The 12,697-nt window shown below is 47.6% G+C and overlaps 1 protein-coding gene across 3 annotated transcripts; it reads right to left on the bottom strand.

Moving 5' to 3' along the window:
* Positions 1–1,196: 1,196 nt before the first annotated feature.
* Positions 1,197–9,238, bottom strand: COX11 (cytochrome c oxidase copper chaperone COX11). 3 transcript variants are annotated; one of them, XM_078605065.1, is made up of 6 exons: positions 9,169–9,238; positions 6,435–6,614; positions 5,722–5,852; positions 4,378–4,533; positions 3,677–3,802; positions 1,197–2,345 (listed from the first exon to the last, which is right to left on the bottom strand). In XM_078605065.1, the coding sequence occupies exons 2-6, from the start codon at positions 6,592–6,594 to the stop codon at positions 2,160–2,162; spliced, it is 759 nt and encodes a 252-aa protein (XP_078461191.1). In that variant the 5' UTR covers positions 6,595–6,614; positions 9,169–9,238; the 3' UTR covers positions 1,197–2,159. The 3 variants fall into 3 exon arrangements, with proteins under 3 accessions (XP_078461191.1, XP_078461190.1, XP_078461189.1); XM_078605064.1 differs by having other exon boundaries at positions 9,007–9,174; XM_078605063.1 differs by lacking the exon at positions 9,169–9,238 and adding an exon at positions 8,984–9,162.
* Between the last annotated feature and the right edge of the window lie 3,459 nt (positions 9,239–12,697).

Below are 12,697 nucleotides of genomic sequence, written 5' to 3'. Positions count from 1 at the left end.
GGAGCCAGGGGAGATTTCCCCACCAATACATTCTACGGCGTGCTGCGATTTAGAAAATCCAGAGAGCAGTGAAAATTTAGATAACGGGAGGCCGACTCGATGCTTTTTAAAAATATAAATTCTAACCACTGTGCTATTTTGTATTGCACTTTAACAGTTGTGTGGGCAGTGAATGGAATGTGTACAGTAAGTGATCGAATGCCAGCAGCTGTAAAGTAGAGAAGATAATGCGCACCGCTCGTCGACAGGCTTTTGAGGATGCCGTTGGGGCAACTTCCAAGTTTGTGGTGGGCACTGGCATTGACCAGTAGAGGGGGTGCCAGGCAATCGTCACGTGGTCGGCCATAAGGTGCCATCTGGCTCATGGCAAGCCTGGTTTTCCACTTGTGGAGAGTGTTTGCAGGTGGGCCGTACGCTTGTGGATGACCTTTCTCAGAGAAGCTGCCAGGACCGTTGGGAAAAAAATGTAGACGAAGCCAAGGCTTCGGATTATTTTTTATGCAAGTGAACGTTTTTATTTTTACCAGGTAGTATGGGTCCACTGAGCTATAATCTATTTTTCAGAAACAACCCGACTACAAATGATAGCTCAACGAAGTGGCTTATCACGTGGGAATGTTTCGTGGGCAAATACTGCAAGTACATGTATTTGGGATGCTGTGGTGCAGTGGTTAAGCAGACTCGACTTGCGATCCCGAAGTTGCACGGTTCGACCCGACCTCGCGGCCTGACAGTTGAAACAATGGGCAGACTTATTTGGATCCCGTTCGCCTCCGTCCAACCAGCACAGGGGTCGGCAACCGGCGGCTCTTTAAGGACTGCTGCTTCGTGACGTTATTTATTAAGAACCACCGTCTAGTATTCACGTTGCGGCTCTTGAAATATTTAGTTTGACCGAATTTGAAAAGCAAACAATGGCTGTTATTTTGGTTGACGACCCCTGAACCAGCAGTTTAAATGGGTACAAAACAGTTGCTCAGCAGGGCGTGTGTGGTGGAGCAGAGTGTGGGTGCTCAACACCGCTTCCAGGATGTCTGACCAGTTTGGAAGAGTAGGCCGCATCCCTTGTAGAGCTCAATTTAGTGGAGGCCGTTCTTCCAGCAGCGGCACACGCAAACATTTTCAGGACTGGACCTTGTAACTTGTGTCAAGCTGTACTGGTTCACTTCACTCCTGCAGCCACTAGGGACGCTATATTGACGAAAGTGTTTAAAAATAACATTCTTTAATCGAATACCGATCCCGAACAATTATATAATTCATCAAATCGCGAGGGGAGTGAATAATTATATACAACCACGGAACCGTTATGAATCTTTACAAAGGGCACACTCAACATCATGTGTTCTGCAGCAAGAAGAAATGCGCTCAACCACCACAATGGCTTTTGGTTTCATATTTTGATATATTAAGATGAAATACATTTTAAAACGCATGTGAATTCCACGATTGATGTAAACGGCGGCAGCACTAAATTTCAATTGAAGGTTAGAGATGACCGTAAAAAAAAAAAAAGATTAAGCATGGAGCTTTAAGGATGAAGAACTTATAATAGGCTGTCTTTGGCGTACACAAAGGTGGTTGAACATAACATTTGCTGACCTAGGAAAAGCTTTGGAATCTCAAGATAATTTCTCAGAAAGGGTTCTCAATACATTTTTGCGGTTGCACGCGCTGTTGCCATGCATTTTCACATTGCGTAACTTGCGGGTAATTTTAAAAAAATTGACCACTTTGCCAGCACACATGGCCTGCTGATTATTGAATAACATTATGGGATCTTTTAAAGTCCACTGAGTACGTATCAGACGGCACGTATTTTTACAGTTAATAAAAACCCGCTGTACGAACCAGGGCGGCCATGGGGCCCGAAATTGCAAACTTCTGCAACAAACGGCAAATGCACAACTGCTTACCCATGGCACCGCCCTGCCATGCCCCGACATTTGCCTCGTTAAAAAACGCTAATGCAGATTTCAAGGCATTAAGGAGAGGTGTAAAATGTTTCTGCTGCGACGGCACCCTGCCGCAGGGCAAGCCTCAAGTTGGTTGAAAGAACGCCAAGGAACACGGTCTTGGCTCTGCAGTATAGTTCAACCACGAGGCACCGGTTCAGCATCCCCCCCCACCCTGCCCCCAGAGGCCAGAGGAGCACTGCATCATTTGTTATAGCCTGGCAGGGAGAGGAACTGGCCGTCCTTGGCTTCGAAGAATGTGTACGAGAGCGTGATGGTGTCCACGTTGGCCATGCGCGGGTCTTCGGCGAACTCGGGGTCGATGTAGAAGAAGACTGGCATGTCCACCTCCTCGTGCGGGTTCAGGCGCTGCTCCTCGAAGCAGAAGCACTGCGGCACACGAAGAGGGACGCGTATGATGCGGCGCGTGCGTGCAAAAGGGGAACCCGTTCCCAAAGCTTGAACACGTACTGCTCGAGCATTCATTAAGCCCTTTGCCATTCTGAGACGTCTGCAAGTTGCAGGGGTGGGTCGCTTTCACCTCTGAATTTCGGAACGTGCAAGCGGTTCAGCGTTAATTTAATTTAGAGAGGCATAGTGCCGTTGTTTTACTCGCCGCAAGAGAACTATAGCGACACAACCGCAATATGATAGATGGCACCAAGCTGTGCCACACATCCTCCCGCATGGCCTTGTGTGAGCCTCAGTACTGATAGTTATTTTATTTATTTTTCCTGTTTCGTTTTGATTATGTACACATATGTCATCGGAACGGGAAAGTGTTAAGTTGTAACACTGCACATCAATTTGCAAATATTAACTATGGCTGAGAGGAAGTAGACACAGCTCAAGTGGTAATTAATTGGCCTCACATTCAAAGGGCAAAAGTCAAATCCCAGTCATCACATTGATGAAAGGTCAACAGCAGCCGTCTGACGATTTTTCCCTTTGCAATTCAATTAATTGTCATGAGTTTGGACCATTATGTGATACAAGAATACATTTTTGCTTTAACGTTGTGGTGCATAGCGGTGCTCAATTGGCACTACCAAGAACCAAAGTTCAAGGCCAGGTTTCGGCCACCCCGTGATGAATTGGGGATCTCAAATTTAGCGAGTTCATGGTCTCGGTTGACTACGACACCCATCATATAAGAATCGTTTTTTTGTCCTTAATTTTGATAAATTCCAGCTCAGAGAATGTTAAATACATTCGTACTATCATTTGGAAAACACTACAGTGTAAACAATAAGGCCATTTACACGGTTTGTCTTAAGTCCAAATTCCTGTAAAAACTTTTCTGCTGATGTGCTCGAATATTTGGGCTCCACTGCTCTGTGAGATTTTTTCATCGTCTCCTGCCACGCTGCTGACAGCACAATTGGAATTTGGAGAAAAAGCCCCAACTATTTTTCATAAATATTTGGGAAACAAAACCTCTGTGTTGAGACCAAACTATATTTAAATGAAAAAACTATGGTTGATGCAGCACCTCTAGTGGCTGCAGAGGGACACATGAACCCAAGACTTACAACATAAACAAGTAAAACATCACGTGCGATGCACGTATCACGAGCGCAAACAACGATTTTAACCTATGAATCGATGCATTGCCACTTGCCAATTCAACGGAGGTTGGGAGTGATGGCACCAGAGCAATGTGACTGTCGCACAGTGGCTCGTGACTTCCAACCATCATTGAGCTGTGTTAACGAGCTTACCTGAATCTTGTTGAAGTACTGGCCCGCTTCAAAGGGCACTACATTGTACGTGGAGATGCCGACGACCGGCTTCGAGGAAGGATTTTTGGCGCGGTAAAACGCCAGTGCCGTCTCACCGGGCACGACCTGCCAGGATGGTGCACAAAGTGGGATCATCCACACGCTGGGTGCCTGGTCAAGCGTGCGTGTGCGACAGCGCTAATATCGTTCGTGAAATTGGTGACGAAAATCTTCGTCAAAGGTGGGGGGGGGGGGTTTGTGTTTTAGTCAACAATGACCAAGTGGACTAAAACCATCAAACGAAAATGACTTTGCTACCCACCAGGCCAAAACCACGACTACAATGACAACAGACAAAGATAATGTAGACACGTTATTCGAGATTGCAGTGCACTGGGAAAAACCAAACATGGTAATTATCTGCATCCGTATATAACCAGATTGACGGAGTTCATTAATTGGCTGACTCGATGACTTTGGCGAAGTGTACAAATAGTGCGCCCCTCAAACCAACATTTAGTAACTAAGAGTGGAATTAACGCTCTGCTTTCATCAACTAGACAAATAAAATTATAACAAGTAGACAGACTCAAGGCTTGACTGAAAACTCCGTGTGTCACCGACGAAAGACTACGACCATAACAGAAAAAAAACAGCCAACGACGATTTAGACAACGCCGGGCGTGCACCCCGTCACTCACGTTCACTTCGCTCTGCTGCGGCCGAAAGTTCCACAGGAGGCTGGCGTGCACGTCGGCGTTGAAGATGATGCGGATGGCGCGCTCGCGCACGGGACGCATCGTCGCCACGCCCTCCGTGCCGTGGCCTGCCACCGCCTGACCACCCAGTCCTGTGGCCTGCATGCGCATGCGAGGCCCAGATGGCCCAGCGCAGTCGCCAACGCAATTTAACATCGCCGATTGAGATTTGTTGATGTCCGTGTGTGACCGGATGCTGCCCGTGATAGCATGATTAGCGCACTGGACTTGCAAAACAGACGTCGCTGGTTCGCCCTCCCGACGCAAGCAGTTGAAACAATGGTTAAAGTTTCTTAAATCCCCTCCCGCCCCCTCCACCAATGCGCCTCTGTCCACCCAGCAGTACAAATGGGTTCACCACGGCGTGTTGATCGGCAGGTTGCGTATGGTGGGGTAAAGTCTGGATACTACCACCTTTTCGAAGACATCTGGTAAGTGTGGTAAAGTTGGCCAAAAACACCCTCGAGAGGGAGGTCCTTCCACCTAGCGTTGTACGAGCAAGAAATTGCAGGGCTGCACTTTTGCATAAATGGATTTCAAACCGAAACAACAATCTGTAAAGTGTGGCTATTTCTACATTGGACATCATCATAAGCCGGGCAGTGGTACCGCACACCTGTCATTCAGCACTGGAGATGAGGCCTAGTGGATCACAAATGTGAAACTCCCTTCCCCTGGGCATCGGGGTGCCATGCAATGGCTTGTCAGGAGGTAGCGGTACACCAAATTGTGGACTCCCATCTGTTCCATATTGATGGGATAGTGTTCCCCTCGCTATGCGTGGGCTTTCTCCAGGTGCTCTGGTTTCTTCCCACGTGTAAACACTCATTAATTGGCCGATAACACCTGCGTATATATAGAGGACTGCAGAGCTTGGGAACTTGGTGGTGCCCCCCCCCCACTACCGCGTGGCTGATTTTTCCGATTGTCTGGTTTCTCGCACCTCCGAGTTCGCGCTCTTCAAGAGCGAGGAAATACTGTGCGGTGTTACAAGTTGAAATTATGAAATTATCATTCCATAATCAAAGTGCGACAAACAACAGCACTCGAGGATGAGGTGGGCAGCGAGGCAGCGATGGTGGCAGTGTGGCGTGGCTCGCAATGCTAAACTAAACTTTTTATTTTACCAGGTAAATCCCACCGAGCTTCAGAAGCAACCTGGCCACAAGTGATAGTTTAAGTGGCTTATGTGGAACTCTATAGCAGCCAAATACTCTAAACGCACGATTCGAAATGCGGAGGGAATGTGGAGTGCGACTGTGGGGAGGGGGGGGGAAGAGGCTGCACCTGGCAGTAGAGGCGGTAGAGCGGCACTGCGGCGTAGGACAGCCCCAGCATCCCCGTGACGGTGGCGATGATGTAGGCGAGCGAGGTGCGATTCTTGCGTGTGTACGGACCGTTCCCAGGCCCAAAGTTACCTGCCAACGACCACTTCACTTAGGAACGATTATAATACAAAACAAGCTGGGTATAAGGAAAACTTATATAAGCAAAGTTTTTTGATTTACGCAATACCGTTTACAACTGTGCAATAGGTGTCATGTGATGAGGCTAAGGAATCTAAACACAGAACTCTAGCGGCCATCAGTGCACCACTCTTGTGTCAGAGAATGGCTACGGAAATCACGTAAATTATTTTGAAATAACTTTCCATCGGCATATGTTACATTTCCTACAGTGTTCAATGAATGTCAATCAATCAAAACTTTTCATTCTCAATTTTACAATAAACCAAATAGATTTATTATCATGGATATTTTGGTCTATGATTTGTGACCGGGCTGACACCATCAACTCGCTACACTTGAGATCAGGTAAATTTATTGGTGGCTTCCTCAAATTTGAACCCAGAATCTCGTTACGGCTGTCCCAGTGATCTGATAATTAGCTACCCACTCCCCCCTACCATCACTAAGCCACCCGTGCTCTCAAAACACACACTGGCCACTACTGGCACAGGACACGCCGAGTTAATCCTGCGGAGGGAATCATATTATTACTCTGTGCTCGAGTTGAGCCCCTCGTGACGAGGGGAGCCCGCAGAGTGGCGCAGCGTAAGCACGGGGGCCCCAGGGCCCGCGTCCCCGTCCGTGGTGCCCATGCGACGGAAGCTCCCGCCGGCACCCAGGACGCGCATCGCCACGCCGTCACCTGCAGCATCGCGACACGAGCGGCCCCAACTGCACACGACACGCGTGACGGCATGAAGAGGACAAGCTCTAAACCCCCCTCCTCCCACACGTGCCGCCAAGCAAGGGGAAAGCTGGCACGGGTATGCCATTCACAACGCAAGCGAGACTGGTGGAGCACCTCCGATTAGCTTCACGCACCTCCGATAAGCGCGGTTGGCTACGTACGGTGCGAGAGAAGTTCAACGCACGCGTAGCTACCAATGGCCATGTTTTCACAGGGATTTTGGATTGGCTAAATCTCGACTCATCTAGTGCCACCCTCTTTCCAGAGGGTTTGGTGGTGGTGCAGCCACCTCGCTGTTATTGTATCCTTTATTTAACCTAAGACACAAACCCACTGAGACCCATGAAATGTTGACTCTTTTGCAAGGGGCGATCTCGATTACATCAAAAACAATCAGAGTGCATTTATAAAAAACAATAAAATGTAACTCGGAGAGACTATATTTGACAATAAATGGTCCCTGTTCTCCACCAGTCTCACTGCGTTGTTAATCTGCATCCCTACCCGTTCACTTACATCATCTGTCCACTGCCTTCTCAGTCAACCTCGTCAGCTCTGGCCATATCCTGGTCTTGTGGCCTTTTTACAATCTCCAGGTTTCCCAATGAGATGTCCATAAAATCGTAGTTTCTGTTTTGTATGAGGTCACAGACTTCCATTTTCAGACCTGGAGTTTCTAAACATCCACCTCATCTGTTGGATGTTCTGGCCACTTGAAAGAATAACTGGTTATCCGCGGCCCTCTTTTTCGCGACAGTTGTAGGTTCCGCGAAAACTCCTATTATCCATAGACCTATTCGTCCAAATTATCCGCGACTTTTCCAACAAGTCTTTGCGGAATAGAATCTTATTGCCTGCGATATTTTTTCGCGGACGAGAGGAAATCGCGCGGCAAATTCATCCGTATTACCCCGGCGGATAGCAACATCGCAGATAGCCCCCCACGGATGATAGAATCCACGATATGGGTCGCCACGCACGACCGTGGATAGTTCTCCTGAAATCCACCAAAAGTGGGGCCTCAAATTGCACGGAGCCATTTTCGTCTCATGTCAAAAGTTCATCACCGCGCTTTGACGATACAATGGATGGCTACAACTGAAGTTCAGAATGTGAACTAAGATTTTCGACCGTTTTCGTTTCTTCCAACATCATTTTCCCGAAAACGTCTTCTCGCATTGTCGTGAATATGACTTTGGTCGAAGTGAATCTCACACATCACACGGCCCTATTTCAACATCAGTCTACAATACTGAACTAATTAACATCACATCACGTTACACGGCTTTATTTAACATGAAAACATCGCATTAGAACTGCCTTTTGCGTCTAGTTTGTTGTCCTTTACCCCGCACCTCCAATTAGCACGGTTAGCTACGTACGGTGCGAAAGAAGTTCAACATATATATACACACACATAGTCCACTATTTACCATTACATCACGCTATGTAATATTATACTACACGATTTAACATTAAACTACACTTTGACACATCACCACACTATTTACCACCCCACCACGCTATTTAAAATTACACTATACTATTTAACATTACACCACACTATTTAACACTAAACTACACTTTAACATTACTCCACTCTTCAACATTACATCACGCAAATGTGGCCTTACACCACAGCGTTACATTGTTACCACCCCACCACGCTATTTAACCTTACACTACACTATTTAACCTTACACTATACTATTTAACACCACAATCCACTCTTCAACATTACATCACGCAAATGTGGCGTCACACCTCACCACGTTACATTGTTACCACCCCATCACACTGTTTAACATTACACTACACTATTTAACATTACACCACACTATTCAACATTACCCTACACTATTTAACACTACCCCACACTGTTTAACATTACACTATACTATTTAACATTACTCTATACTGTTTAACATTACACTATACTATTTAACACTACACTATACTATTTAACACTAAACTACACTACACTATTTAACATTACACTACACTATTCAACATTACCCTACACTATTTAACACTACACCCACACTGTTTAACACTAAACTACACTATTTAACCAACACATTAGCGGCGTTATTTAAACCACACGCACACGACCCACCCTGTTGGGGGGGGCGGGGAGGGTTACTCTTTGACAATACTTCACCACGCCGGTCAATGCAGCTTATACAAGTTTAAAATAACTTTTTTTAATAAAAATAACAACCCAACCTGAGCACTCGCACACAAACAAACTAATACACGCCGCTGAGCGCGAAGCTACCGTGCGATATCCTTTTAAGTGAACGCGGAATAACTCAACACCGTACCATGCACGACACTGTACGACGCACTGTACCCTAAAAAACTGCTCAGGGTTACCGTAGAAGACGTGGAAACGTCGAGAATTAACTTGTTAAAACGTCTCAGGCACACAGACACGGCAAGAGAGGAAGGATTGTGAGAGATCTTAGCAGCGCGTGTCTGGCTTGAAGGAGAGAGATTTATAACGAAGGCGGAGGCGAGCGACAGCGGCTGACCGACCTTAGCGACGAGTCCCGCCCGCGGTGCTAGAACAGAGGTTTTTTTTGTATTAACTCTCGGGCCAGAGGGAAAACCTCTGTTCTAGCACCACAAATGGTGTATTACCTCTCGGGCCAGAGGGAAAACCTCCGTTCTAGCACAGGGGATGTTGTTTTAACTCTCAGGCCAGAGGGAAAACCTCCGTTCTAACACCGTGGATGGTGTTTTAACTCTCGGGCCAGAGGGAAAACCTCCGTTCTAGCACCGTGGATGTTATTTTACCTATTGGGTCAGAGGAAAAACCTCCGTTCTAGCACCGTGGATGTTGTTTTACCTCTCGGGCCAGAGGGAAAACCTCCGTTCTAGCACCTTGGATGGTGTTTTACCTATGGGCCAGAGGGAAAACCTCTGTTCTAGCACAGGGGATGTTAATTGTTTTTTTACCCTTCTATCTGGCAACAAAAAAAAACAATTATATGTTTTACTGGCAAATGAGGTTCCAATGGTGTACAGGGGATGTTGTTTAACCGATTGGGTCAGAGGGAAAACCTCTGTTCTAGCACCGTAAATGTTGTTTTACCTATGGGCCAGAGGGAAAACCTCTGTTCTAGCACAGGGGATGTTGTTTAACCGATTGGGTCAGAGGGAAGACCTCTGTTCTAGCACTACAGAGGGCTTTTTTGCCTCCAGGGCCAGATGGAAACCCTCCTTCACAAGTCTGGCAAAATAGCCTGATGAAGCTGTATGTAATCACCAGAGGTGGGACAAAGTCATTGTTATGCAAGTCCAAGTCGAGTCGCAAGTCATCAAATTCATGACTCGAGTCTGACTCGAGTCCAAGTCACATGACTCGAGTCCACATCTCATAGGTGGGACAAAGTCATTGTTATGCAAGTCCAAGTCGAGTCGCAAGTCATCAAATTCATGACTCGAGTCTGACTCGAGTCCAAGTCACATGACTCGAGTCCACACCTCTGGTAATCACCAGCGAAACGTCGTACTAAAATTGTACATATTGTGGGTTTACTCTCCGACACACCACCCGTGTGCTGAATTAGTACCGAATCGGCACGTTTTGCTTACGGGACAAATTTGACTAAATTTGCTGTGTCGGGTGGTGGCGGGTTTAACGACACATTTATATTATTTGGGTCTAATAAATAAAAACTGAAAACTGAAGTTGTCCTTCCCACGCGCCTCCGACGAGCCCGGGTTGGCCAACACACACGTGCACACAGTTGACACTTAATTAAGTACGAGTTGAGCGAATGTTGCGCTCCGCGTTTGTTGCTGCTGTTGTTGTTGTACAACTGGTCACCCCCGGGCTCCCTTGTTGATGTCGATGTTCTTGCGATGTCATCGTGAAGCGACGAAAGTCTTTTCAATGTCGTGCCCGCTGCTGCTGGAGACGCCGCCTGCTGGAAGTGACTCGACAGGATGGTGAGACGAAAGCACGCGTCTTGTAAGGGGCCGTCCATAAATGACGTCACGCGATTTTGGACGTCACAAAAAGTCAGACCCCCCCCTCCTCAAATATGACGTCACGAAGCTCTGCCCCCTCCCCCCCCCCAAAAAAAATGCTGCATCAATCTGGCTGTGACGGTCCCAACTGATGACGGAGACTTGTGTTGCCTCCGAAACGTCGTGATTTTATTGTTTTATTTTTTATTAATTTTTATTTCATTTTTTCACCTACGTGACTTTACCGAAAGAACTAAGAGTACAAATATCTTTCCCTCCCTCCCTCCCTTCCCCCGCACAGATGCACAAGCATTGAAATGTCTCCGCCGCAGCCGAGGTTATTTTGTGCGTTCCATGGCAGTCGGATTCAGTGGGCAGCCGATAGCCACACGGCGGCGCTGCGAGCTCGTTGCCCGCGTCCTCGCCGGGACTCAGAGCGAAGCGCGCACACCGCTCCACTACCGCTCCCCAAAGGGCCCCGTCCATAAATGACGTCACGCGATTTTGGACGATTTTTGACACCCCCCCCCACTCGTCACACGGCGTCACAAAAAGTCAGACACCCCCCCCCTCAAATATGACGTCACAAAGCTCTGCTCCCTCCCCCAAAACCATATTTTCATTTTGAAAATAAAACATGCTTCAAGTCATTGTAGTGCGTATTTAATGTGGCGCTGCACTCTGATGCTGTAGGAGTGTTGTTATAACAATTAGTGTTGTTATAACAAATGTCTGACCCCCCAGGTGCGTGACGTCATTTATGGACGGCCCCAAAGACAAAAAAAGATCCCCCGTATAGCCTGTAACAGACTGTAGGGGCAAGTGCCGTTAGCTGAGCACCTATGAAGGCCGGCACAGCACACGAGGGGGTGGGGTGGCCAGCATCACGCCCGACCGCCTTTGTCTCCCCAGTGGCGATGTTTACTACACACCGTGCAAGGTTCTCATTTGAGGCTGAGTCGACCTAGGGTAGGCCCAGGACCGATTCAGATAACCGTCACTGGTGGTGGTGGCCGTGAGCGGGAATCGAACCCCGGATCGCCAGGCTCATAGCGCAGCGCTAACCGCTCCACCACCGCTCCCCACACACGCGCGCGCACACAATGCACGCGCACACAACGCACGCGCGCGCGCTTGCGAGCAAGGCACAAGCTGGGGAGGGATCGTCGTTTTCTGGCGGTTTTTAAAGATAAATTTGCAGGTGCTACGGAAATGCCGGGCGTAATGTGTGACAGTTTGGTAGGCGGTGTGATATTTTAGGATGATCGAGGGCCGGCGAAGGATCGCACGCGTGAAGCACCGCGCGCACACACATTTTTGTTTTCAATAAAAAAACAAATCTGCTGGTGAAACCGGTTATCATTTTTTATTGTTATATTTTTTTTAAAAAAATCAGGTGCTCGTGTGACAAGAGACGCACCGCGCTTGTCAGAGGCGGATGTAGAAACTTCCAGGTGGGGGGGGGGCAAGCCGTCTCGAAACGTCAACCTTGTTTTTAGTTTTAAACCCAGGGCCCTACATGAATAATAATAATAAAATACATAAACGCCCATTTGGTGTATTTTATCTGGTAGAGTATTTATAAATAAAATGTAGGTACGCATGCTGAACTCATCTCGCACCGTACGTAACCAACCGCGCTAATCTGAAAAGAGTTTTGCAATCTCGATTTTAGTGCCATAGCTCAGCTTAGTTCATCCCCTTCATCAACCATGGGACACAACGCCGCAGTGAGTTTCCCTCCACTGCGTTCTGCCCTTCGCGACATGTCGAGCCTCGCCCCAAGAAGAGGTTGATCGCTGCTGCCCAGCTGCTCCGTCACGGTCGTGCGCCACGTGGTCTTGCGCAGTGCCGGATTATCCTCGTAGCTAAAGTAGCTACTACATATGTAGTAGCTACATATGTAGGAGCTGCTACGTAGTAGCTACGGGCCCCGCACTTTCAAGGGCCCCGCGCTAAATGCTTTGAAGCTATCAATTCCGGTTCAGCGATTCTGCACTTGCTCTATTACTATAGTACTATACCGCCTTCAACTTTTACGAACGACTGGGTGTTTAAGGTTAGCGATTTGTCATATTATCCGGCTGTA

Source organism: Lampetra planeri, chromosome 23 (assembly GCF_965212315.1).
Source record: "Lampetra planeri chromosome 23, kcLamPlan1.2.h2, whole genome shotgun sequence".
Lineage (NCBI taxonomy): Eukaryota > Metazoa > Chordata > Hyperoartia > Petromyzontiformes > Petromyzontidae > Lampetra > Lampetra planeri.
Note: the sequence above shows the minus strand (reverse complement) of the source record. Positions and strands in the feature narration are given on the sequence as shown.